A 25,977-nucleotide genomic window follows, 5' to 3' on the forward strand; every position below is an offset into this window, starting at 1 on the left:
AGTCATATGCTTGATAGTGACCAAGTCAGCGCATTTTATTCCTGTTGCAGCATCTTTATCATCGGAGAGTGTTAAGCTGAGATCTAATCCGAGAGATTGTTCGCCTTCAATGGAGTAGCAATAGACGTATCTATTATTTCGGATCCGGGGTTACGCAGTTTACCTCGCCTTCTGGAGAGCAATTCAGAGGAGTTGGGCACCCAGGCGTTCAGTCTGAGCACACAGCTTCCATCCTCAGAACGGCGGGCCAGTCGAGAGGACTTTCAAGACTATTGGAGGGATATGCTCGAGCTTGTGTCATTGATTTTTGGGCGCTCGTGGGACAGTTTTTTGCCTTTTAGCAGAGTTTCTCCTTACAACAACAGCTACCAGTCCAGCATTCAGATGGTCCATATGAGCGTTATGAGTAGGCGATGTCGGTCTCCAGTCGGATGGTTATGAGCCGGTAGCAGGCTCAGTTATTGGGTTACAGATTAGTTAGGAGGCCTTGGGATAAGTCAAGAGTCATCAGGACAGGCTCGTTTCGGCTCAGTCGCGGCAAAAAGAGTTATGCTTGGATCGTAAGGTTCGAGATTGTTGGCTTTTATGGTTTGGTGAGCGGGTCTTGCTCCGAAGTGTCGACCATATGAAGGGCGTGATGAGATTTGGGAAGAAGGGCAGCTTAGCCCTAGGTTCATCTGTTCCCTATTGAGAATTCATCATCGTTGGGAGACGTAGCTAACCAGAACTTGCCTTGCCCCCAGCTTGTCAGCCGTCGCATTTCCAGTGTTTATGTGTCCATGCTTCGGAGGTATCACAGCGTCCAGCCCCACGTGTTTAGATTTCAAGCACTGTCCAGTTGGACAAGGATCGTCTTACGAGAGAGCCGGATTAGCCAATTCTAGACCGGCAGGTTCGACAGTTGAGGTCGAAGAGTTTTTCCTTCAGCTTGCGGTCCAGGGAGAGGTCAGCCTCCTGAGGGGCATCGACCTGGGAGTCCGGTTCTGATATGCGGAGCCGTTATCCTCATTCTATTTCCCGATCACGGTACTTCTTCTTTTGTCCCGTTCGAGGACGAACGGTTTTTTTAGAGGGTAGAATGTACCCAAGTATCCCATCTCTTTCGTGTCCGACCTAACTCACTGCTGCTCATTTGGTGATCGGGCACGTAGCAGTTATGTTGAATTTACTGGATGAGGATTAAGCTTGCTGTTTCACATTTTGTTAAAACCCGGATAGCGGTGGTCCGAGAAATGGCTCGGGCTTTGCCGTGATTGAGTCGAAGCCAAAGTTTTTCTGTGGAATGTTTCTATATTTAGGAAAATGAATTATAAACATATGGCTATTTTGCCCCTCGCTATCGATTGTTGCGCTTTCTGCAAGTGGCAGAATCGTCGGACGAATAGAGAAGCTTTGATTCGTTGACAACGTATAGTGTACTCGCTTTCGTGACCAGTTGATCATCAGAATTTCTCGGAGGCCTCATAACGTATGCTAGATTACTCTTCGATTCAAATTTTATGCTACGCCCCGACCCACGTCCTATGCCGCGTCCCCGTGATATAGATCCAATGGCACTCAGAAGCTATCATCGGTGCTACGTCGCAGCGAGAGCCCGAAAATGATCGACATTGTTTTCACTAGATCAATAATCTAGGAAGGAATCAGTGAACGATCCTGATCAAGAACTTTGTACTTCGGCTGTACTTGTATCCCATAGACGCACCGCAGTCGTTAAATATGTAAGCCTCTCGATTGGCGAAATCAGGATGTCATTTGAGTGTTTCGGACCTAAATATCTAAATTTGAAGTTATGAAGTCTTGAAAATGAAAATGATGATTTTGAGGTTGATTCATTGATTTTGAGGCTTTATTTTTGGCTATTTGATCGCTCGAGTAAGTTCTAGGAATGTCTATTGATTAGTCATTGTGATCCGTTAGGCCCGAGGCTCGGAGTGAATTGGAGGTGGTCGGGTGTTTTTTGCACTTAGAAGTTAGCAGATTTTTTCCTGCATTTTTGCACAGGGGTATTTCTTCATTGCGTTTCGCATCACTAGGTCCGCGTTCGCGTAGATTCTGTGCCTTCCCACCTCGCGTTCGCTCCTTCACCCTTCGCGAACGCGTTAAGCAATTCAAGCCCCAGTATTTCCCTTCATCGCGTTTGCGCTGCTGGCCATCGCGTCGCGATGATTTTTGTAGTCCTCCATCGCGTTCGCGTCCCTTAGCACGCGTTCGCGGTAGCTCATGGACCCAGCATTTTTCCTCATACACGTTCGCGTTCCCTTTCAACGCGTTTCGCGATGCGATTGCCCAGTGTACCCTTCCGAACGCGGCCCCTTTCCGCGACACGCGAGGGCAATTGCCCAGTTATATTTTAATGTCCACGAACAGCAGACAGCACGGGATCTCCTCATTTTCTTTCACACGAACTCTTCTCCCTAACACTTCCATAAGACGAATTAATTGAAGGCTTTTCTCCATAGCTTCTTACGGTAAGTTGTTCTTAACTTTCATCCTCTCTTAAATTTCTTATCTCTAATCAACTAATTTCCTAGCCCTAATCATGCAAATCAAGTAGAATTAGGCGTTTGGGTAGAGTTAGGTTTTGGAATTTTGGGTGATTCAACCTCAATTTGGGGTCGAATCTTGAAAATAATTATATATTTAACTTCAGTGGGGTTATGGATGATTGGGTTTTTGGTCGAGCCTCGTTGTTTGGCCACTGTTGGGCACTCGGTGTTGAATTTGTGTATTTTTGAAGATGATTGAATTTATTTCTAGGTATGGCGGGATTATGTTTTTTGAGCCCTTTATTGTATTTATTGAACTAATTTATTGCCTTAGATATCATTGTTCGGAGTTGGATTGAGAGGAAAGTGCGATATTAGAGAGCTGAGCTATTCTTGGACCAGGTAAGTGTTTTCGTTAACTTTGGTTGGGAATAGGATGGATGTTATTTGCTCATTGCTAAATGTGGAGTACGGTGATATAGGCTATGGTGACCGGTTGTCTAATGCACCGGAGTCTAGCATCGACGTGAGTCTTAAATTGCTTTAATTCGAATGAAGTGACACAACCTTCTTTTTAATTGGTAAAATTCATATAATGTGGAACGGTTGAGAGAAGAATTGTGATTGGCATATTCTTTGGAGCGTTTGGCTCGAACAAGAATGTCAGAATAGTTGAGAAAGAGTGATTTAAATAGGATGTGTTGTTATTATTCCCTTGGCCGGGACGTGTTAGACTTTATTATGTACTCTCGCTTGCCGGGATATTTGGCGTGTAGCTGTACCTGCGGTTAAAAGTGTTACTGATTGTCGAATCTTCCTAATGGGGCCTCCTTTACAAAGCCCCGACATTCTTGACTATGATATGGATCGTGTGGCACAGCATCCACTTATATAATTATGAAATTGGATCGTTGTGGGCACGCCGACCACTTATATATTATGAAATGGGATTCGTGATGTGCACGCCGTCCACTTATTATATCTATTATGAAACGGGATCGTATGGCACGCACGTCCCCACTTATTATTATGAAATGGGATCGTGTGGCCGCTCCACTTATTGAATTAAACAATGGGATCGTGTGGGCGCGCTTGGACACTTATATTATGAGCTATGGTATTGAGTAGTTTCGTCGTTATACTGTGATTGTCTGTATTCGTTAAATGTATTTTCCCCGAGCATGCCCCTTCCCCTTTTTTAGTGATATTCTCTGTTGTTATTTCTTGTTTGGCCGTTTGTTACATTATATAGTCTGCACAGTTGTTTTTGGTAGGTTCTGTCTAGCGCTCGTCACTACTTCGCGGTGGTAGGCCAGGCACTTACCAGTACATGGGTCGGTTGTGCTGATGCTCACTTCTGTCGCTTTTTGCACAGATCATAGCGCGGAGCAGGGAGCCTTTGGTCAGCAGTAGGCGCGTTGGGAGCTTACTTCAGTCCGGAGATTTCCGAGGTAGCTTGCTGCGTCCGCATGCCCGGGAAGTCTCTCTTATCTCTGTCTTTCGTTGATTTCCCTTGTATCGGATCAGACAGTACTGTATTCTTATTCAGACTTTGTTTTTACATTCAGTAGAAGTTCGTGAGTTTCGGTGAGTTAGTGACACCAGATCTGGGTAGAGGTGTATTTGAATTTCCGCACTTGGTTTCAGATATTTATATTTTCGGGACTTCTGCTTTTATATTAATTGCCTCGTTCTTCTTTATACTATTAATGATGTTGAGAGAAATATTAAATTAATTGGCTTGCCTAGCTCCCATTAGTAGGCGCCATTACGACTCCCGAGGGTGGGAAATCCGGGTCGTGACAATATATAAATTACACATCATTCAAATTTTTAATTTAAGTGGTCGGGTGAGCACCTATTTAGGCTGATTAGATAAAGCCAACAGAAAAATATGAAATAATTTCAACCAAAGACTAAAAATATAATTAAAGTTCATATGTAGAAAATTTTTATTAAAACTCATCTTTTTATAGTGAAATAAATTAATTTTTTATAACAAAAGAAATAATGACATAAAACATAAGATAAAAGAAAATAAATATTGGAAAAAAATGTTAGAAAGATCGAGAAATAAAAGATGACAACAATTTTTTTTTTATGTTTCATCTTTGTTGAGTATAAAATTTTTGAAAGTTAATCTCATCGATTTCAAATATATTTTTTTCAACTCAAATACATAGATTATAAGATAAGGATATCTTAGAATATTTTTTATAATTTACATTATGTGTCGTTTTTAAAAAATCACTATTACTAACAAACTGATATGATATTTGAGTTTGAATTGGAATGGAATTTGAGTAGTTTGCATTGAGGTTAAGTCAAGTATGGTGTCGAAAAATAAACTACTTGACAATTTTAAGAGAATATATGCAATATTTTATAATAATAATCAACTAATTTAACATTTAATGATTCAAAGAGCAAATTTGTTTTGTATATATAGGGTATTAAAAATTTAAATTCTGGGGCTAGAGATATCGATAAACTTAAAATGGAGTCATACTGAAATAAATCCGGCCAAAGAATCATTTAAATTTTTAGATAGCCGATTAAAGTGAATTTTAAATTAAGGATAATATCTTCACTTGCATCATTATAAAGATAATCATTATTATAATATATATAAAGTTTTAGAAATTGAAATTTCAAAATAGAAATATTTTTTGAAAGATAAAATCATACCAAATAAGAGTTCAAGTTGTATATAAGAGTCACGTCGTAATCAAAGAATCGTCTATATCGTGTCAATCTTTGTGCTTTGCCATAAATATGAGTTATTATTTCACTTTGTGGCTATTTTTAGGTTCCAATGACACTTATGAGAATAATGCAAAAATAAAATTATCACTCCAAGAATTGAGGAAATATTAGTCTCTTTTCATGTAGTGTTTCTTAATTAATATCTGACGATTATCTATAATTATTTAGAAGGTTTAAATGTTAAGGTTATTTACATATAATTCAAATAAATCAGATATTTAACATGGTTAATGTCAAATACCAAAATGGAGTAAAAAGAATGCACTAGCTAAAGAATTTTTTTATATTTTTAGATAGCCAACTAAAATGGTTCTGAATTAAGAATATGGCTAAAATGAGTTCTGAATTAAGAATAATATTTTTCAATTACATTATTATAAAAATTATTATTATTGAAAAATAATATTTTAGAAACTGAAATTTTAAGAAAGAAATATTTTTTAAGAAATATCAACACACCAAATAAGAGTATAAGTAGTAGAAAAAGAGTTAAGTCTTATCCAAAGAGTAATTCATTGTCTCAACATTTGATTGTTTTGCCATAAATATGAGTTATTATTTTGCTTCCTGACTATTTTTAGGATCCAATGACATCAGCAAGAATGGTATCAAAAAAGAAAAATAGAAGAAATGGCTAATTTTTTTCATGTAGTTAATATCCAATGATTATTTATATTTACTGAGAAAGTGTAAATTTTAAGATTATTTACATACAATCCAAATAATTTATATTTGACATGATTAGTGTCCGCGCATCCACGCGGGTACTAATACTAGTATTATATAAAGACCATTGAGGCTATGTCATCTTCTCATTATGTGTAGTCTTTGACTGTAGGCAGGCCTTCCGCGTTAAATAAAGGAAAATTTTCATAAAGCACTATCTTTTCGTAGTAATTAGTCATCAATAGATACTATTTGCTATATTACGGATTATAGATACCTTTTATGTGGTTATAAGATGTATTTGATGTATTTAAGCTATTGTATTCATGAATACAGTAGCAAAAATAGGCGTGAATCAGGGAAGTCCAGCTAATCAGTTGTTGTATTCGAGTGTATTCAACTGTATTCATGGAGTGAAACATGGGATTACAGCTGGACAGATTATTGTATTCGGCTGTATTCACGGCGTGAAATAGGGGATTACACTATTTTTAAAACGGAAAGTGAATCAATTAACATAATAGACTCCTAATATAACTCAGCAAACTCAATTATAACACACAAAATTTGTATTTTCAGTTATAAAAAAGATTCTCAACCAAAAAATACCCCAAAAACATAGCAATCTTCAGAGAAATTATATAATACATCTGAATACATAAATTATATTAATTAAAAAAATTTATGAATACATTCATGGCATATAGCGAGATAGTGAATACGATAAAATACATAGAATACAGCGGAATACATTGAAATACAATGGAAAAAAAGACAGAGAATACAATAAAATACATGGAATACAACGAGATACATTGAATTACAATGGAAAAAAAAGACAATGAATACAATGAAAATCATGAAAAAAACAGCGTAATACGTTGAAATTACATTGAAATATATTAAAAGAAATGCTCTTCTTCGTCGCGAAAGAAAGAAATCGTCATTTAGTGGATCTCCGAAACCGATTCCTCTTTCCACGACCGCCATCTCCTCGTTGGACTTAAAATTATGAGCAATATTCCTATGTTGAAGTTGATGAAAATCTCAAAAATTTTGAGTACTACTCAAACGATCAGAATCTTGAACTTCTTGTTTGCACCATAGCCTTATGCTTTTTATTGCTGCAATGTCATAAGCTGCCGCCAACTCCTCTACTCCAGAAGAAGACAAAGCAAAAAGAATGAAAAAAAGTTGATTAGCGTATAATGGGAGGGGGAAGTGGGAAGGGATAGAAAGAAAATCGGTGGAAGGAGGAGGAGATCTGAAATTTTAATAGGATGGGGAAGAGAATGGGATGTATCAAAGTAGAGAGAGAAAGAAAATAGTATAACTGATTAGCGTATTTAGTGGCTTAGGGCTAGGAGGTAACCAAAATTAAATATTTTGCTATAAACCTTAAAAGGTAGCTATAGAATATAATTTTTTTAAATAATATTTATTTAAAATAAATAAGGTGTTAACCTTTGTTATAGAAGGTAAAAATTCCTTAAATAAATCTTAATTATTATTCCTGTTTGAATATCAGTGTATTGTATCTTCCTAAACTGTATATTAATTTCTACCTTTTCCATGTTCTTATACAATTACTAAGTACTATTAATAATTCATGGATAGTAATGAGTGATGACAAGGCCTTCACAAATAACTTTAAACTAGTTTAGGAAAATGAACAATTCATAAATACGATTAGCATGTTTTACGCGCGCTTAATTAAATCGATCGTCGTGATGATGTACACGTTAGCGTGACACAATTGTGATTTCCAAAATAATTCGAGGTACGCGTTTGCGCGGCTTTGGCCAAATAATCTTGATAGTTAATAAAGCGTGCTTAATTGTGTACACGTACGCGGTCATGATTCTTGACGCGCCAAACGAAATGAGTGCACGTACGCGGTCATGATTCTTGACGCGCCAAACGAAATGAGTGCACGTTCGCGTGACTCGTTTTAAGATAAATCCATAAATGCCTTATTTTAAAAGCGGTAAAAGGTAAAATGCACATAGGTTTTAAAATACGTAATTAAATAATTTAATTAAGCCAGATATGATTAAAGCGACCGTGCTAGAACCACGGAACTCGGAAGTGCCTAACACCTTCTCCCGGGTTAACAGAATTCCTTACCCGGTCTTCTATATTCGCAGACCATAAATAAGAGTCATTTTCTTCGATTTGGGATTTAAAATAAACCGGTGACTTGGGACACCAATAATTATCCCAAGTGGCGACTCTGATTAATTAAATAATCCCATTTCGAAAAATATCACTTAAATTGGAAAAACTCTCTATCCCCGGGAAAAAGGAGGTGTGACAGTCACATAATCAAATTAGAATAAATGAAGCATAGTTATATAATGTAAGCTGATGTTTTCTAATAACTGAGACCACGGACAAGAAATATTGCAAACTTATGATTCTTGAAAATTCTATTTGAACCCTTTGATTCTAAACCTAGCTTCTTCTTTGCTTTGCCGGAGTTTACTTTACCTGTGCAAAACTCGATTATCAACAATGAACACATGCATGGATTTTGTTTCCCAAATTAGACGTGGAGAACCCCACAACTTACCTTTTTGATGCCATCAGAGACCGGCCACCAGAAAAGCTTATTTTATACTTTAAAAGACTGAAGCAACTCAGCAAAACATATAGATCTGACATCGAAAGACTGGAGAAGAAAGAGAAGCGCAGAGAAAAGTTGAAAAACTAATCAAACAAGAGATGACACTTCCAAGCAGCGCAAGAGTAGCAATTGCTGAGAGGAAAAGGAGGAGCAGTGGTGTGGAAAGGAAATTGCAGAGCTAATATTATAAGACCCAAATACTGTAGTTAGGGGTGTTCATAAAAACTCGAAAAATCGAACCAAACCGAAAACCAAACCAAACCGATCAAAAAAACCGATACTTTTTGGTTTGGTTTGGTTTTGGTTTTGAATTTTAAAAACCGATCAAATTTGGTTTGGTTTTGGTTTTAGTCAGAAAAAAATCGAACCAAACCGACTATAGGAGTAGCTATTTCAAATTTATTATTACACCTATATATATGTATATTTTTATACAAAGTTTCAAATTTTTTATGGTAAATGTTAATAGTTTGCACTTTTGGTATAGTTCTTTACCTATACATTCTAGTTTGATGGTAGTTTTCTTTTGTTAAGTATAAGAATCCATTTCGTGTTAAAAATAATATATTTTTAGTTGAGTCCTTAAATTATTCATCACTATTTGATTCAATTATCATCAATATATCTTGGTAAATAATAGACTTCTCAAAGGGCAATTGATTTTATAGTGTTACGTTGAAAATGTGATCGTCGAAATATGTGTTTCGTAGTATATGTTCTATATTTAAGAAAAAACCGACAAATAACCAAAAAAAACCGAAAAACCGACAAAATCTGACATAAACCGAATCGAAAAAAAACCGACTTAATTGTTCTGGTTTGGTTCTAATATTTGAAACACCGACTTACTTGGTTTAGTTTTTTTTTAGGGAAAAACCGATCCAAACGGAACCATGAACACCCCTAACTGTAGTGAATGCCGTACTACAAATACACTAAATTTGCTGAAGAGAAGTGGAATCCACATGTATATTCAGCAACCAAAAATTCTATAGTACAATTTTCACTGCTTTATGTACAATGTTCATTGCTGTGTTCGTACACTTTTAAATGTGGCTTCTAAATATAGTAATATGTAGTTTGGTAGCTTTAAATTGTTGAAAATACTTAAAACAATTTTCTACAAAAAGTTACACCATGTTGTTTGTTGCGTAATTCAATGGCAGATAGCGGTCGAAAAATTTGTATTATCAACATGTTAACTTAATTATTATTTGACCTATGCCAAAAGTCTATGTTGTAGATGGAGATTCGAGCAAAGGGGACTACACAATTCAATACAAGAAACGGTCTCATTTTAGGCAATAGGAGGAGATATGTGGTGACGACAGGCAAAAGAGTTTGCTGAGGGACAGAAAGATGATACGATAGTAAGTAAGAGTCCACTTACGTAATATATAGAATCTGGTTTAAGTTTATTTTCATTTTCATCGTATTGTGAGTGGCCATTTTGATCTGCAGATTCTTCAAATTTGCGTTGCCAATAAGTATATAATTAAAGTCAGGAGATAGAAACAGAAGCAAAGAGAAACTGAAAACAGGTCTTGTAACAATTAAAACAAAACCCATTAATTTTTTCTTCATTATATTCTACACACGTCAACTTAATAGGATGAGGATACAAACTTGTCATTCACATAAACATTATGAACAAATAAAAGTTCACTACCCAATCACCTAATACAACACCTAGAGATCTAAAATTCCTGTGAAGCGGAACCCACTTCAGCTTTTCCTTTGCCAATCTTCTTAGGAAGTAAATTCTGGTGAATATTGGGCAAAACACCACCATTAGCAATGGTAGCAGATCCCAACAACCTGCTCAATTCCTCATCGTTTCTCACAGCTAGTTGTATATGCCTAGGAACAATCCTGTTCTTCTTGTTATCTCTCGCAGCATTCCCAGCAAGTTCCAACAACTCAGCAGTAAGGTACTCAAGAACCGCTGAGAGATAAACCGGTGAACCGGAGCCAACTCGCTGAGCATAACGACCCTTTTTCAAAAACCTAGCAACTCGACCGACGGGGAACTGGAGACCCGCCTTTTGAGATCTGGAGACGGATTTTGAAGCATTTTGAGTTTTTCCTCTACCACCCGCGGATTTGGTTCCTGTTGTTGAAGGCATGTTTAAAGTAGGTGTCCAATTTGAATTGTTTTTCCAGCCATTTATTCTTCTGTGTTTATATAGAGTGGATGTGCGAGGTTTGATTGGTCCGTTTAGGTTCCACACGGATCGCCAACGTGGCATTTTGTTCCTTTTTGGTTTTCCTGCCCCTAAACTTGATTGGCTGTTTAGCTTTACTGGGATTGCCAGCCTGGCATCTAAATTTCTAAGTTTTGCTCCTTCTGGCATGTCTAATTTAACACCAAATGTTGCTTTTTCTTATTTTCCTTTTCTAGCTTTGATCATTTTCCTTCACACAATTAAAAGGAAGTGTGGGGAAGATTAATTGGATGCCCCGGTTAGGAGACAACCATAATTCAAACTGATGATATTATAATTTGAATTATGATTTCTTAATCGTTATGTTGTCTTCTAAAGATATTTTTCACCTATTTTTAGTTTTTGTACATAATGCTATTTTCCTAGTTATTTACCTAAGTTCGCTTAGGTACACCGGCAGGCGGCAGCCATTTACCAAAAAGGTTTTTACTACTCTAACTCGTTTCAATTTTACGTGACATAATATAAATCGACATAAAATTTAAAAGGAAACTTTTAAATATGACATACCATACATATTGCTATAAATTTGAAACTTGTGGAGCAAAACATACCATAATATTTGTATGACAAGTTTCTCACTACAGCTAAAATGAGAAATATAATTTTTTTTTCTAATATAAAAGTATGCCATTCATTTTTAAGAAGCACTAATAAAAAAAATAGTATTGCATAAAGTGGAACACAGCAAGTAACTGATAACATTGTGCATCCAGGGTGTGCTGGGAGTCTCTCTCAGTCTTCTCAATACTACTACCAGGGATTAACGAACACCACAGGTATTTCATGCCTTAGCAATTTCTAAGATTAAGTGATATTCTAAGAGACGAAAGGAGTATCTCTTTAAATTACTGAAGCAAACAGAACACATTATGACTCATTAATAATAAAATTTCTTTTAGAATTTTAAGTTAGTATGAGAACACTGCACCCACTTGGTAGTTGGTATAGTATGTGCAAACATAGTGTTAATTACTCATATATTAAATTTTTTTATATCATTCACACATAAAACTCGGAACCTAATTCATGCCTTCGCAATTTAAAAGACGAAATGACTTTTCTAAGAGATGGAACATGATATCTCGGAGATATTATCTCTCCTTATTTACTGAAATAAAACTGAAGAATATATATACTCACTAAGATGCAGTGGCGGCCTTTCCATAGAGCAAGTAAAGCAACCGTTTTAGGTCCCATATTTGTGCGGGGTCCATTTTTATTACACCTAATAGACTATATATAAGTTTAAAAAAGAGTTCTGAAAAGTGAAAAGGTTTGATTTATTTCTTTAACAAATATAGAGAAGAAGGATTTGCAACTGCTATGATTTCTACCAAGAAAACTGCACTTGAAATGAATATCGAACACGAATTTTGCAAGAAACGTGCGATATATAGGAAGTAACAATTTGATGTGCAATGTTGATAATGAAATCTCAAAAGCTTTCGAAGAGTCCTTTAGAGTTGATTACTTTTATACATAATAGACAAGGCTATTTTTTCACTTCAAAATAGATTTGAACAATTCGAAGCATATGAAAATATTTTTGGTTTTCTATTTAGTAGTAAAAAGTAAGATGACTAGATGTTGGAAATTTGAAAAAATATTGCCTTAATTTTGGTTGTTCCTTAAAACATAATAATCAATTTGATATTGATAGTTTAGATTTATTTTCTAAATTAAAAATATTAAGGAATCTAGTACAATTAGAAGATAACAGTTTAATTGATACATTTAATCAAATAAAAAGATTTAATTCTTTCAAATGCCTAAATTGCTTATGGAATTATGTTAATAACTCATGTTACTGTTGCTTCAGCGGATTCAAAATTAAAATTGATAAAAGCTTACCCAAGAACAATAATGTCAAGAAAGGTTAAATGGATTAGTTATATTGTCAACTGAGAAATAATTATTAGGAGTTATTGTTGGTGAGAAAATTATTTATAACTTTGTATCTAAGAAAAGCTAAAAAAAATAGATTTCAATTAAATAATAAAAAAAATTAAAAAACTAAGGCCCCTCATAAAATTTGGCTATAGGCCACAAAATTGATCGGGCCGCCCCTGCTAAGATGACTACCATACTACAAGTGAAGTCACTTAAAAAATGATAAGAAAAATCAAAGAGTTCGATTTATTGGCGACCCCATGTGGAGAATTTTTCTTATGGATGCCCACACGTCAGGGGCGGCTCAAGAAAATTAGTGGCCTAAAGTAAATTTTTAATCTGGGGCCTTTCAAAAGAAAAAAATAATAATAATTTATCTATATTTTTAATTAAAGTCTATTTTTCTAGCTATTAGATGTAAAGTTGTTAATAGTTTTTTTTATAAATAATAATTTAATATCTCCTAAGATATTGTTGATATTAGATAATACAACCATATTCAAGAAGTTGATAACTTGATATCAAAATTATTTTTGATGTTCTAATATACATATCGAAACGCTTGAAACCTGAAGGGAAAAAAAGAATGCGAATATAGTTTTATTCAACAATACTCTTCGACTCTTGTTTTTATGATAGAAAAAATAAAACTCTTTTCTTCCACAGAGAACAATATAACTTTTAATTGGAAAAAGAGAATCACTGCCCTAAACCTTTGTCGCGAAAATAAAACTTTTTATTATTTAAATTTTACGATTAACATAATTAGTGAAGTACCTATATTATTATTCCCCTTTTACATTACTCACTAAAACGTGTAATAAACTTTTAGAATCCGTTTTTTGGTATCTTCAATAGTCTAAGTCTTATTTTTTATCTTTACCTTTTATAAAATATTTTACTTTTTCATTTTAAAATACCCAATATATTTAGACCCTACCTCCAAAAGAGAGATGTATATGATCCAACTTACCTTAATTAGATATATTGGGTTCGAGTCTTGTGGTTAAATAAATCCTATTAAAATATGTTCTCTCTTTTACTAGGCCTTACGCGGTACGAATCTAGATTAGTCGGGATCTCAATACAAATACGTGTAGAAAACAAAAAGGAAAATTTGGGGCCCCAAAATTTGGGTAAAAATGGCGTGTGGTAGCCACTAAATAAGGTGGTGTTTATTTTTTATCCACCAATTCTAATGCTGAGCAAAAATAGCCACTATTCTATTAAAATTATTTTGAAAAGACATTTTTACCCTTTCTTCCATTTCTTTTCTTCCCAAACCCTCCTTCTCTCTTTACAGAAGTGGCTGGCTATGTGTGCTTCTCTCTCAATCTCTTCTGTGCACTTTTTCTCTCAGTAACACATGGCTATGTCTCTGATCTTAAACTCGCCCTTCAACCAAGCTATTCTAAGTTTACATCCTTAAATGCATTATAACTTATTTGTTCCTTCTGTATAAAGTGTCTTTTAATTCATGTATTTGTGTCTCGAAAAAACACCATGAATGCCTTTTAGAAGATATTTCATGAAAGAGAAAATGAAGGTTCTGTAGTCTTTTATTTTTTTAGTTGTTTCTTTTTGTTATTAGCTTTCTGTTGTGTAATTTGATATCAATCTTATATGTAAATTGCAATTTTTTTTTGTGAAAAGATACAAATAACGTTTGGTTTTCTGCTACGTTATGGATCCTGAACTTACAGTTACAAGTTCAAAAGTTAAGGACACTTGGTCCTGAACATACAGTTACAAGTTCAAAAGTTAAGGACATGTAGTCCTGAAGTTAAGTTCAAAAGTTAAGGACATGTAGTCCTGAAGTCCTGAACTTAGAGTTCCAAGTTCAAAAGTTAAGGACATGTAGTCCTGAAGTCCTAAACTTAGAGTTCCAAGTTCAGGACATGTAGTCCTGAAGTCCTGAAGTTAAGTTCAAAAGTTAAGGACATGAGCAGAAGGGTATTTTCGTCCGGGCAATTAAAGTTTATTAAAGCAGTGGCTAAATACTAAAGACATTTTAAACCGTGTCTTAAAAGTAAATACATGTGTTATTAGTGGCTAACCGTGCACTTTCCCCAAAATTTGGGGGCCTAAAGCCTTTGCTTTAGTGGCCTGACCCTTGGCCGCCCACACGTAGAAGCAATTGTCCATTTGAGCTATTAACTGTCAGTAGAAAGATGAGGACTTGCCTTGGCTAGACTTATTCGCCAGGTTTGACTGGAAAGCCAGCAGACATGGCCTCAATTTTTCTAAGCTTATGTAATTGGATCATTGGACTGTCTTTTGAAGAGTTGATTTCCACTTAACTTAAGCAGATCCTACTTTCTGAAAACCAATCCAATGGTTCTTGATTATAGCACATGTCGAGCCTCTCTTTTCATGGCTAATCTCCTCTTCTTTTCTTCACATCATCTGATTAGTGGGCAACCTTCTCAAACTTTTATTACCAATTCCTCCATTTCCTGGATCAACAGCCCCTCCTATGTAGTGAATTCAACAGATGGAGTCAATTTGACACCCAACCTTCTCAGGGAAAGCAACGGGACAAGGTTTGTTTGTGGCTTCTTATGTGATTACAATGGCACTGCTTGCGTTTTTGGTGTCCTTTTATTTCCAGGTATCGATTATCCTTATATGGATAATCCGAGATTAGTCTGGTCAGCAAATAGGAATAATCCAGTTAGAGTTAATTCAACCTTGCAACTTAGGCAAGACGGAGGAATGTTCTTGATGGACTCAAATGGCACTTTGGTTTGGAATACAAACACAAGTGGAAAGCAGCTTGTTGTTTAAGGCTTCAACTTGACAATGATGGGAAATCTTGTCCTCTTTGGCAAAAGTAGTGACACCATTTGGCAGTCTTTTGGTCATCCTACTGACTGTTTGGTTCCTGGACAAAGAATGCTTCCTGGACAGAAGCTGATATCCAGCATATCAGCAACAAACTGGAATAAGGTTTGTTCACATTTGAAGTTAAAAGTTCTGGCCTTTTTGCATACATTGAGTCAATTCCACGCCGATTCTATTTCTCGATGCTTTATTCGGACTTAAATGTAATGTTTTCTAATAATGTGCCGTATCTACGCAACATGGTATATTTGAGTGTTTCCCCAGGGATGTTATTCCCTTACCGTGAAGGAGAAGCTCGATTTTTGAAATTTGAGGCCGATGGGCATTTAAGGGTGTATTACTGGGAAGGATCATCTTGGTCAAAGGAGGCTGATATATTGACAGCCTCCATTGGTGACTGCGACTGTGTGTGGGAATTACTCTGTTTGTGGAAATGGGCAGTGTAGTTGTCCTCAAACTGCAGTTGGTCAGACAAACTTTCTCCAGCAAATAAATTACAAGAAGCCAAATGAGGGGTGTCTTGTGAGCATTCCCAATATCATGTTCTTATGGAGCTTAAGGACACGGCTTACATTCCCCTCTATTTGGATTATAGTACCAACAACACAGAGTTGGAAGATTGCAAACGGTCTTGCTTAAGCACCTGTTCTTGCAAAGCAGCTCAATTTCGATTTAGTGATCCTGCTAACACAATGGGTAACTGCCTACTGTTGAATCAAGTGTTTTCGCTCGTGAACAATGATGGAGCACTCAATAAAACCACTCTCTTTATTAAGGTGCAGAACTCTTGTAACCTACAATCCTCTCCATTATCAGAGAAGAAACAAAAGCGTGTGGTAACGATTGTAGGATCCACCATTGGAGCTTCGTTTGGTCTGCTCTTCATGGTTTTAACTTGCTTAGCCTTTGTTTCCAGAAGGAGAAAAGGACTCGAGGAAGCAGAGGAGGAGGAGTTCCTTGACCATGTACCAGGAATGCCTACCAGATTTTCCTTTGAGGAACTAACTGTTATGACAGAAAATTTCAGTAAGAAACTTGGGGAAGGAGGATTTGGTTCTGTATTTGAAGGAACAATGAGCGATGACACTAAAATAGCGGTGAAGCATCTCCAAGGTTTCGGTAATGTGAAGAAATCATTCTTAGCTGAAGTAGCAACAATAGGTAGCATTCAACATGTCAATCTGGTAAGACTTGTTGGATTTTGTGCTGAGAAATCACACAGGCTTCTGGTTTATGAATACATGGCCAATGTCTCTTTAGATAAGTGGATTTTCCGCAGAAAGCAGGAACAATTTCTCACATGGGATGTCAGGAAAAAAATCATATCAGACATCGCCAAGGGCCTAGCTTACTTACATGAAGATTGTAACAACAAAATTATTCGCTTGGATATTAAACCACATAACATTCTTCTTGATCATGATTTCAATGCAAAAGTATCAGATTTTGGGCTATCAAAGCTCGTGGGAAAAGATGAAAGTAAGATAGTTACAGCAATGAGAGGAACACCAGGCTATTTAGCACCAGAATGGTTGAACTCGGTCATTACGGAGAAAGTAGATGTTTATAGTTTTGGAGTTGTCGTCTTGGAAATCATCTGTGGCCGAAAGAATTTGGATCGTCTTCAAGATGAGGATGATATGCATTTGCTTAGCTTGTTCAAGAGAAAAGCAAAGGAGACACAACTCTTGGAAATGGTGGACAAGAACTGTGAGGATATGCAGCTTCATAGAGAAGAGGCTGTGGAAATGATGAGGATTGCAGCATGGTGTTTACAAAGTGATTATACTAAGAGGCCTTCGATGTCATTGGTAGTTAAGGTGTTGCAGGGTTTAGTGGCTGCTGAAACCGACTTGGATTACAGCTTTCCATATCCACCAATGACAAGAAGAGATGCCGAAGCTAATCAAGAAAGGGAATTAGCTGTCGTTGGTATCAGCTTACCAGTTCCATCAAAGTTATCAGGACCTAGGTAAATTGCTGGTTAAGTTTCTCCGCCACTTGTTTTTCATTCTGTAACAAGATGTATCTGTAATGTTAAAGTACTATAATTTCAATTTATGACCGGATTTGTATCATCAGTATTGAACAGTTAATAATCACACCTTAAGTCCATACCTTTGAATTATCACTTGTTCTTTGCTGCCAAAAGCCATTTTGTGTATTTCAGTAGCAACCTTTGATGCATCATTTGTTTGCCTCTTCTTAAACCATGGTGCACACAAGCTTCCTAAGAGAAGAGTATAACTAACAGCTTCCAATTAGTTCTTTCAATGTAAGTCTTCGGAATTCCACCGCCACAGTTTCCACTTTCTGAATCAATAATCCATTTGTTAATCGTAATTATTCCACCACAGCCTTAAGCCGAGGGTCTATCGAAAATACTCCCTCCGCCTTACTTAGTCAGAAATCTCTCAAGCCACTTGGGGTAACAGTAAAAAGGGTGCTCAGCCCAAAATATCATTTTATATAACAAACGAAGTAAATAAGACCGAATTATGAAATCAGTAAAAGCATAGCATGACTGAGTAGAGATACTTAATCAAAACAGTGAGGAATAGTTGTAAAAAGCCCCTAAGGGTCCAAACAGCTTGGCACGAGGCCCAAATATGACATTCAACCCAAAATATGGTAATACTTTCTAACATATGATAGTATCAAGTAGTTTCAGTCAAATATGCAACTTAATAGTTGCTACGGGACGGACAAGTCACAATCCCCAACGGTGCAGCCCTCACGCCCGTCATCTAGCGTGTGCGTCACCTCAAAATAGTGAAACGAAGTGAATTCCGGGGTTTCATACCCTCAAGACAACATTTACAATCATTACTTACCTCAAACCGGACAAAACTCTAACCCGCGATGCCTTTGCCTCTCGACTCGGACTCCAAATGCTCCGAATCTAACCAAAATCAGTATAACATCATTAAAACATGCTAAAGGAACAAAGCCCATGCGAAAATTATCAAATTAAATCAAAAATTCCGAAATTGGCCAAACCCGACCCCCGGGCCCACGCCTCGGAATCCGACAAAAAATCACAAAACCAGAATCCGTATCCTCTCACGAGTCCATGCATACCAAATTTACCAAAATCTAACTTCGTTTGACCCCTCAATCGCCCAATTTTAACTCTCAAGTTCCAAGCCCTAATTCCCCAATTTTCACTCTTAAATCCCACAAATTTCATGCTTAATCCACTGAAAATCACCATAGAATCGAGTTTTAGGTTAAAAACATTACCTCAACGTGTTTCCCCTTGAATCCCTCTTCAAAGCCCTCCAAAAGCTCCAAAAACCGAGTTGAAATTGTGAAGAATGACCGAAATTCGCGAAGGGGCCTTTATATACTTTCTGCCCCAGGGATTTCGCACCTGCGACCCCATAAGCGCACCTGCGCTTCCGCTTCTGCGGAAAAATATCCGCTTCTGCAGATTTCACTTAACTCGCCAGCCCTCGCATCTGCGGTCGCCTTACCGCGCCTGCGGCATTACAGATGCGGTATAGCAAGCCGCACCTGCAGTCCTCCACGCACCTGCGCCTCCTTTCCGCTCCTGCGGAGCTCGCACCTGCGGTCCCCAATCCGCAGGTGCGGATATGACAGAACCAGCAGCACCAGCTGCAATTTCTCAAGTTCAAACTTTTCGATGGCCATCCAAAATCATCCCGAGGCCCTCGGGACCTCAACCAAACATGCCAACAAGTCACGTAATACCATTCAAATTTATTCCAACCTTTGGAACACTCAAAACAACATCAAAACACCAAATCACCCTCGGATTCAAGCCTAAGGATTTTCAAACTTTTGAATTCCGCAAAAGATCCCAAAACCTATCAAACCTCATCCGAATGGCCTGAAATTTTGCACACACGTCAAAAATGACACAACGGACCTACTCGAATTTCCGGAATTCCATTCCGACCTCGATATCAAGATTTCCACTGCCGACCGGAAAATGCCAAATTCCCAAATTTTGCCAATTCAAGCCTAAATCTACCACGGACCTCCAAATTACATTCCGAACACGCTCCTAAGTCCAAAATCACCTAACGATGCTATCCGAACTATCAGAATTCACATCCGAGGTCTTCTACACATAATTCAACATCCGATTGACTTTTCCAACTCAAGCTTCCGAATAACAGACTAAGTGTCTCATTCCACTCCAAGACCACCCCGAACACAGAACAACCAACACGATATGATGAAATATAGCTGAACAACACATAAAGAAGCAGAAATGGAGGAAGCGGGGTTGTAACTCATGAAACGACCGGCCGGGTCGTTACAAATACCTTATATATTACTCTCTCTGATCCATAATATGTGACGAATTTGCCTTTTTATTTTGGTCCAAAATAAGTGTCCATTTATATAATCAAGACAAAAATTCAATTTGTTTTTCCAAAATTACCCTTATGTATGTATTCCTAAAAGTCTTTTACTCCTTACATTAAATTATGCTGCAATATTTAATTAAGGGTAGTTTAGTCACACTAACTATTTTTATCTTGAATTTAGTATTTCCTTAATGGGTGTGCTCAAGGCAAATTGGTCACTTATTGCGGACCGGAGAGAGTATATATATATATAATATAATATATTTTTACCTAGGTATTTTACTTATAGTTAAAATAACTTTATATTATTTTATAAAATATTGATACATTTAATTTTGTCATGCCACTCAATTTGTTTAATCATATTCAAACTTGAACATATATTGAAACATGAAAACAACAAAAAATATTTAGTTTTAAATATTTATTTGAAATAATGAAAATAGATTTCGTTAACAAATGATAGTTTTTTATAGTCAGTAAAACTTTCAAAAAAATTCAAAGATATTTGCGTTTATTATTAAGTCTCTTAAAGCTTTTATCTATAAATATTATTTTTTTGAAAGTGTTAATTTGATGTGTTAGTGTGCTAAATGTAGGTATTTTCTTTATTTTATTAACAAATATGCCTTGACTGATAATCTATGAGCTTTAATTTTATAATTTTCGTTAAAATTATTTCATTAGGTATGGTTAAGAATGGTGACTTGAGATTTATTCACAGTAATGTTACTAATAAATTTAAAAATGCTACTTCTATATCTTGAAAATTAGTGTTAAGAAAAAATTAAATGTCGAATATATTATACAACTAATAAATCAGATAATGTCAAGTTATTTTAATTATAAGTAAAATACTTAGGCAAAAACATATTATACATTATATAATATAGAAGGTAATATATAAATGGGGATTTATAATGTCAAGGGCATAATAGACTTTTCAAGTGAAAGTTTTATAAAATTTGGTCAAAATGTCTATTGTGATAACTAGAGCATAGTAAATAATTTTTTTGTAACAAAAGAAAGAAAAGTGACTTTTGGGTAATGAACACAAAGTTGAATGACTTTTACGTAACCAAAATAAAGTGACATTAGGGTAATGAACACAAAGTTGAATGACCATCCATAAAAGTTACTGGAGAGTTCGTGTAAGCTAGCGTTTGGACATAGATTTAACTAAAACTTGAAAAAATAATTTTTGAAGTAGTTTTGAAAAATAATTTTTGAAAGTTGAAATTATGTTTAGACATGCATTTTATTTGAAAAAAATTTGAAGTTTTGTGAGTGGGAGAACAAGTTTCATCCAAAATCTTCCCTAAACTAGATTTTGGGAACTTGAAAAATAATTTCAAAAATAGATCATTAATCTATGAACAAACAATGTTATCAAAAAAGATTTGAAAAAACGGTGCCAAAATGTATGGCCAAACGGGGCCTAAAGACGACTTTGCTTCGAGCAAAATACTAAGGAAAAACAAAATTGCAGAAACCTAAAACTATGGAGATGCGGGGGATCGAACCCCGTGCCTCTCGCATGCAAAGCGAGCGCTCTACCATTTGAGCTACATCCCCATCATTGTGCTACCGAGGGCCTGGCTAGCTATTGGTCTCAAGATAAGTATATTTGACTCAACAAATGATTGCAGTTGTTCTATTAGGAAAAGTGTTTAGCATAATTCCTATTGTTTTGGGTGGATAATTCTTAATTGTATAACTAGTATACATGCTTAGAAGTTAGTTAGACCTTTTAAATTTTTTCGAGATTCATTACCACAACATAAACATAGATAGATCTAAATTTGATACCACTAGTTATAGACTTTAGAATGGATTCTCGTCTCAAAGGTACTAAAATCATTAACAAAAAAAAACTGATAAAATCTAGGAATTAGGATTATGAACTATTTGGCTTCCATTTAAATTGTTGAAAATACTTTAAACAATTTACATCAAAAAGTTACACCATGTTGCTTGTTGTGTAATTTTACGGAGATTAGTGCAACGCAATTCAGTTAAAGAAATGGGTCTTATTTTAGGCAATAGGATGCCCTAAAAGATGGTCCAAACGCTAATAAGAACTCCATTGACGCAATATATAGAGCCTGATTCAAGTATATTTCAACTTTCATAGCTGTGAGAAACCGTTTTGATCTGTAGATTCTTTAAATTTGCTTTGCCAATAATTACGATCAAGGTTAAAACAGAAGCAATTATAAGAAATTAGAAATCTAGCAATTATAAGAAATTCATTAATTTTTTCTTCACTAATTTCTACATACTTCAACGCAATAGGATGAAGAAACTTGCCATTCATATTGAACACTTAATGAACAAATCCAACTAAATTACCCCAAAACTCAAATTCACTACCCAATCACCTAATACAACACCTAGAGATCTAAAATTCCTGTGAAGCGGAACCCACTTCAGATTTTCCTTTGCCAATCTTCTTAGGAAGTAAATTCTGGTGAATATTGGGCAAAACACCACCATTAGCAATGGTAGCAGATCCCAACAACCTGCTCAATTCCTCATCGTTTCTCACAGCTAGTTGTATATGCCTAGGAACAATCCTGTTCTTCTTGTTATCTCTCGCAGCATTCCCAGCAAGTTCCAACAACTCAGCAGTAAGGTACTCAAGAACCGCTGAGAGATAAACCGGTGAACCGGAGCCAACTCGCTGAGCATAACGACCCTTTTTCAAAAACCTAGCAACTCGACCGACGGGGAACTGGAGACCCGCCTTTTGAGATCTGGAGACGGATTTTGAAGCATTTTGAGTTTTTCCTCTACCACCCACGGATTTGGTTCCTGTTGTTGAAGGCATGTTGACGTATTCGGTAGGAAATAGTTTTTGAATTTGAATTGCTTTCCCGGTACGTTTTCCCAGTGATACATTTTTCTGTGTTTATATAGAGTGGATGTGAATTGTTTTGATTGGTTCGCTTAGCTTCCACACGGATTGCCAACTTGGCCATCTTTTTCCTTTTTTTGGTCTTCCTGCCACTAAACTTATTGGTTGTTTAGTTATATTAGGATCGCCAGCCTGGCATCTACTTTCTGCACTTTCCCTTTTCTTGTTCTAGCTTTAGAGTCTGTTTGGAAAGCCACCTTGTAATTGGAATTTGTATAATTACTAGGGTAGTAATTACACAGCCTAGTAATTACATAGTTGTATAATTACGGTAGCCTGTTTGTTAATTACAGTGTAATTACAAGTTTACTGTTTGGTTGCACAAGTGTAATTACACAGTTAGATTAAATTTCAAATTAAATAATTATCAAAACTAAAAACTAATATAATAAATATATACCTATAAGATTTTATAAGTATAAATGATAGTATATTTGGTATTTAAGATGTATATTTTTTCGTGAATATACATTAATTAATAATCATATATTTATAACTAATATTGTAAAAATAATTTATATATATATTTTTTAAATTAATAATATTTAGTTTAGATACTTACAAACTANATATATATATATATATATATTAAATTAATAATATTTAGTTTAGATACTTAAAAAAACTAAATAAAATATACGTTTTGTAAGAACATCATGGAATTCATGTTTGATAAAATTAATTAATACTTATCAATATAGCGTCATAATATTATTCAAATGTTTGACAAAACTAATCTACCAATTCTAACTAGAAAATGAACAACATGCAATGTGAGTCAATACTACAAAACAAGTAAATTGGAACCATGAATATAACACAATTTCAAAAATTCAAAAAAATAAAATAGTTTAACTTATGTCAAATTCCAACATAATAATAGTAAGTCCCACTGCAACTTAAGATAGGACACATGATAAGTTTATAACCACATTTAACAACGAAGTTCCACTTTAATTGCATCACTCATTATATGCCAAGTTTATTAATGACTCATTATTTCTAATATTAGGAGGTGTAGTTTCAAAAAATAGAATAATAAAATAAATAAAAAATAAAATAAAAGCAATTACATGGAATCACAAGAAGTAAAGATTGAGAAATAAAAGATAAATAATGTACAAAGAAAACATATTTTAAACTTTCAAAAGAAATTAAAAAGTAAAAATAAAATTAAAAAATTACAATAATAAAATATAAAGTTATAAAGAAAATAAATCAAAAAAAAAAGGAAAGAAACTAAAAAGTAACCTTGTAATTACACAGTGTAATTACAACCAATTCTCACCTTCCCCTTGAGAATTGGAGAGTGTAATTACACCACTCCAATTACCCCCAATTTCATGCTGACCAAGTAATTACTTGGCCAAACAAACATGCCAAACTGTGTAATTACACCCAATTACACTCAAATCCAATTCCAAGGTGGCTTTCCAAACAGGCTCTTAATGTTTTTTCTCTTCACAGAATTAAAAGAAAGTGTAGGGAAGATTAATCGGAGGCTACGGTTAGATGACAACTATAGTTCAAGCTGATGGTACTATAATTTCAATTAAGAATTATGTTCTCTTTAAAAGTGTTATAAAATAATAAAAGAAGAAAAAAAAGTATTTCAGATAAAAGTAGAGAGAGAATTCTTTATTGATTTGGGATGAATTACACTTGAATAGAATCCCTTTATTTATAGGGAAAAAGTGGCTTAGCCACCAAGTAACAAACCCTAAAATCTGTCTAAAATATAGACATTCACTTTAACTACAATTTTATTTATACCAATCCCCCTTGAATGCCTATTCAACAGATAATGTGCCTCGTTAATACTTAAACTAAAATAAAACCCAGTGGGAAAAATTCTAGAGAAGGCAAAGAGCACACATGTTTAGAAATACGCCTTTTGGTTGCCTCGATAAAAACCTTGTAAGAAAAACCTAGTGGGACAAAACCTTGTAAGGGAAAAAGATTACAATGCATATTAACTCCCCCTGATGAGAGCATCAATTCACATCTTTAAGCCTTCGCATTCTAATCTTGTACACCATCTTCAAAAGATCGTTAGTAGAGATTCGGTAAACAAATCAGCCATATTAACTTGAATGAATATGTTGCACCTTGAAATCATCATTCTTGTATATATGTAATGTCTTCATATAATGTTGTGGAATGGCCTTTTCAATATCTCCATAGAGGTATTCTCGCTATCACATTATCATGCTTATAGTCATAGCAAGATACCTATGTGCAAAAATTGCACTTAGGATGTGATAATTCAGGACCAAGAAAGTCTCCAAGAATTGAATATGCTATCAGCATTTTAAATCGTTCATGGATTGTCATATAAGTATAGTCAAATAAGCCATATAAATAGACTTTAGATTTACATCACGTTTTCATGTCATGCCAAACATATAAGATACATGAAAGTGACTGCACACACCATTGACTTTATACTTTCGAGTGTTTGAACTACATGTCCAAAACTACATGTCTTTCATATGAAACCAATTTTATTCAAATTTTGTCTCGTCCATTTGGCCAATTTTTTGTGTCTGTATCCGACAGACTTAAAATCCTCATCTATACTTAGTGCTATCATAGATGTCATCGACGAACGTCTTATATCGGTTCCAACTTTTTTTTCATAAGACATAACATAAAGATCTCTTCATTTATATTTTCAGGTACCTGAACCTCTCCTGAGATTTTATGAAGTGTTATATCACGATCCAAAATTTACTATAGGTCGTGATGGCCCCAACGTCTCCGTTAGGCTAGCCAACACTTAATTATTCATTTTTATTACTTTCGAAATCGTGAATCTTATTAGATAAAGAAATCAACGCTTTAAAAACATGGCAACTTACAATTTAAATAGAATAAATAACAAAATAGTGTAAATGCTAGGCAAAATTACAAACAATTTACAGAATATCCCAAAACCTGATGTTACAAGTGCATGGGCATTTAAGGAGTACAAAAATAATATAACATCTTTCTGGAATATGAATAAGACAGGAATAAGTAAATAGTACGATGGAGACTCTGTGGGCTGCGGTAAGTAGCCTGGAATTTGCAGATCACCATAAAGTCTCCTCAGCAGTTGCACCTACGCGCCAAGATGACCACCAATTAAACATGTCAGATCCTGCACATTTAGTGCAGAAGTGCAGCATGAGTACGTAAATCAATGCATACCTAGTAAATATCCAGCCTA

The 25,977-nt window shown here is 35.3% G+C and overlaps 1 protein-coding gene, 1 non-coding gene and 1 pseudogene across 2 annotated transcripts; 1 reads left to right on the forward strand and 2 right to left on the reverse strand.

The window, feature by feature from the left end:
- Positions 1-10,075: 10,075 nt before the first annotated feature.
- On the reverse strand, positions 10,076-22,722 carry LOC109212327 (histone H2AX-like). Its single transcript, XM_019375955.1, has 2 exons — positions 22,646-22,722; positions 10,076-10,639 (listed from the first exon to the last, which is right to left on the reverse strand). The coding sequence occupies exons 1-2, from the start codon at positions 22,677-22,679 to the stop codon at positions 10,245-10,247; spliced, it is 429 nt and encodes a 142-aa protein (XP_019231500.1). The 5' UTR covers positions 22,680-22,722; the 3' UTR covers positions 10,076-10,244.
- Positions 14,823-17,593, forward strand: LOC109212326 (annotated as a pseudogene).
- TRNAA-UGC lies at positions 21,352-21,424 on the reverse strand. The gene has a single exon. It is a non-coding gene; the product is annotated as a tRNA-Ala (tRNA).
- Positions 22,723-25,977: the final 3,255 nt, after the last annotated feature.

Source organism: Nicotiana attenuata, unplaced genomic scaffold (genome assembly GCF_001879085.1).
Source record: "Nicotiana attenuata strain UT unplaced genomic scaffold, NIATTr2, whole genome shotgun sequence".
NCBI lineage: Eukaryota > Viridiplantae > Streptophyta > Magnoliopsida > Solanales > Solanaceae > Nicotiana > Nicotiana attenuata.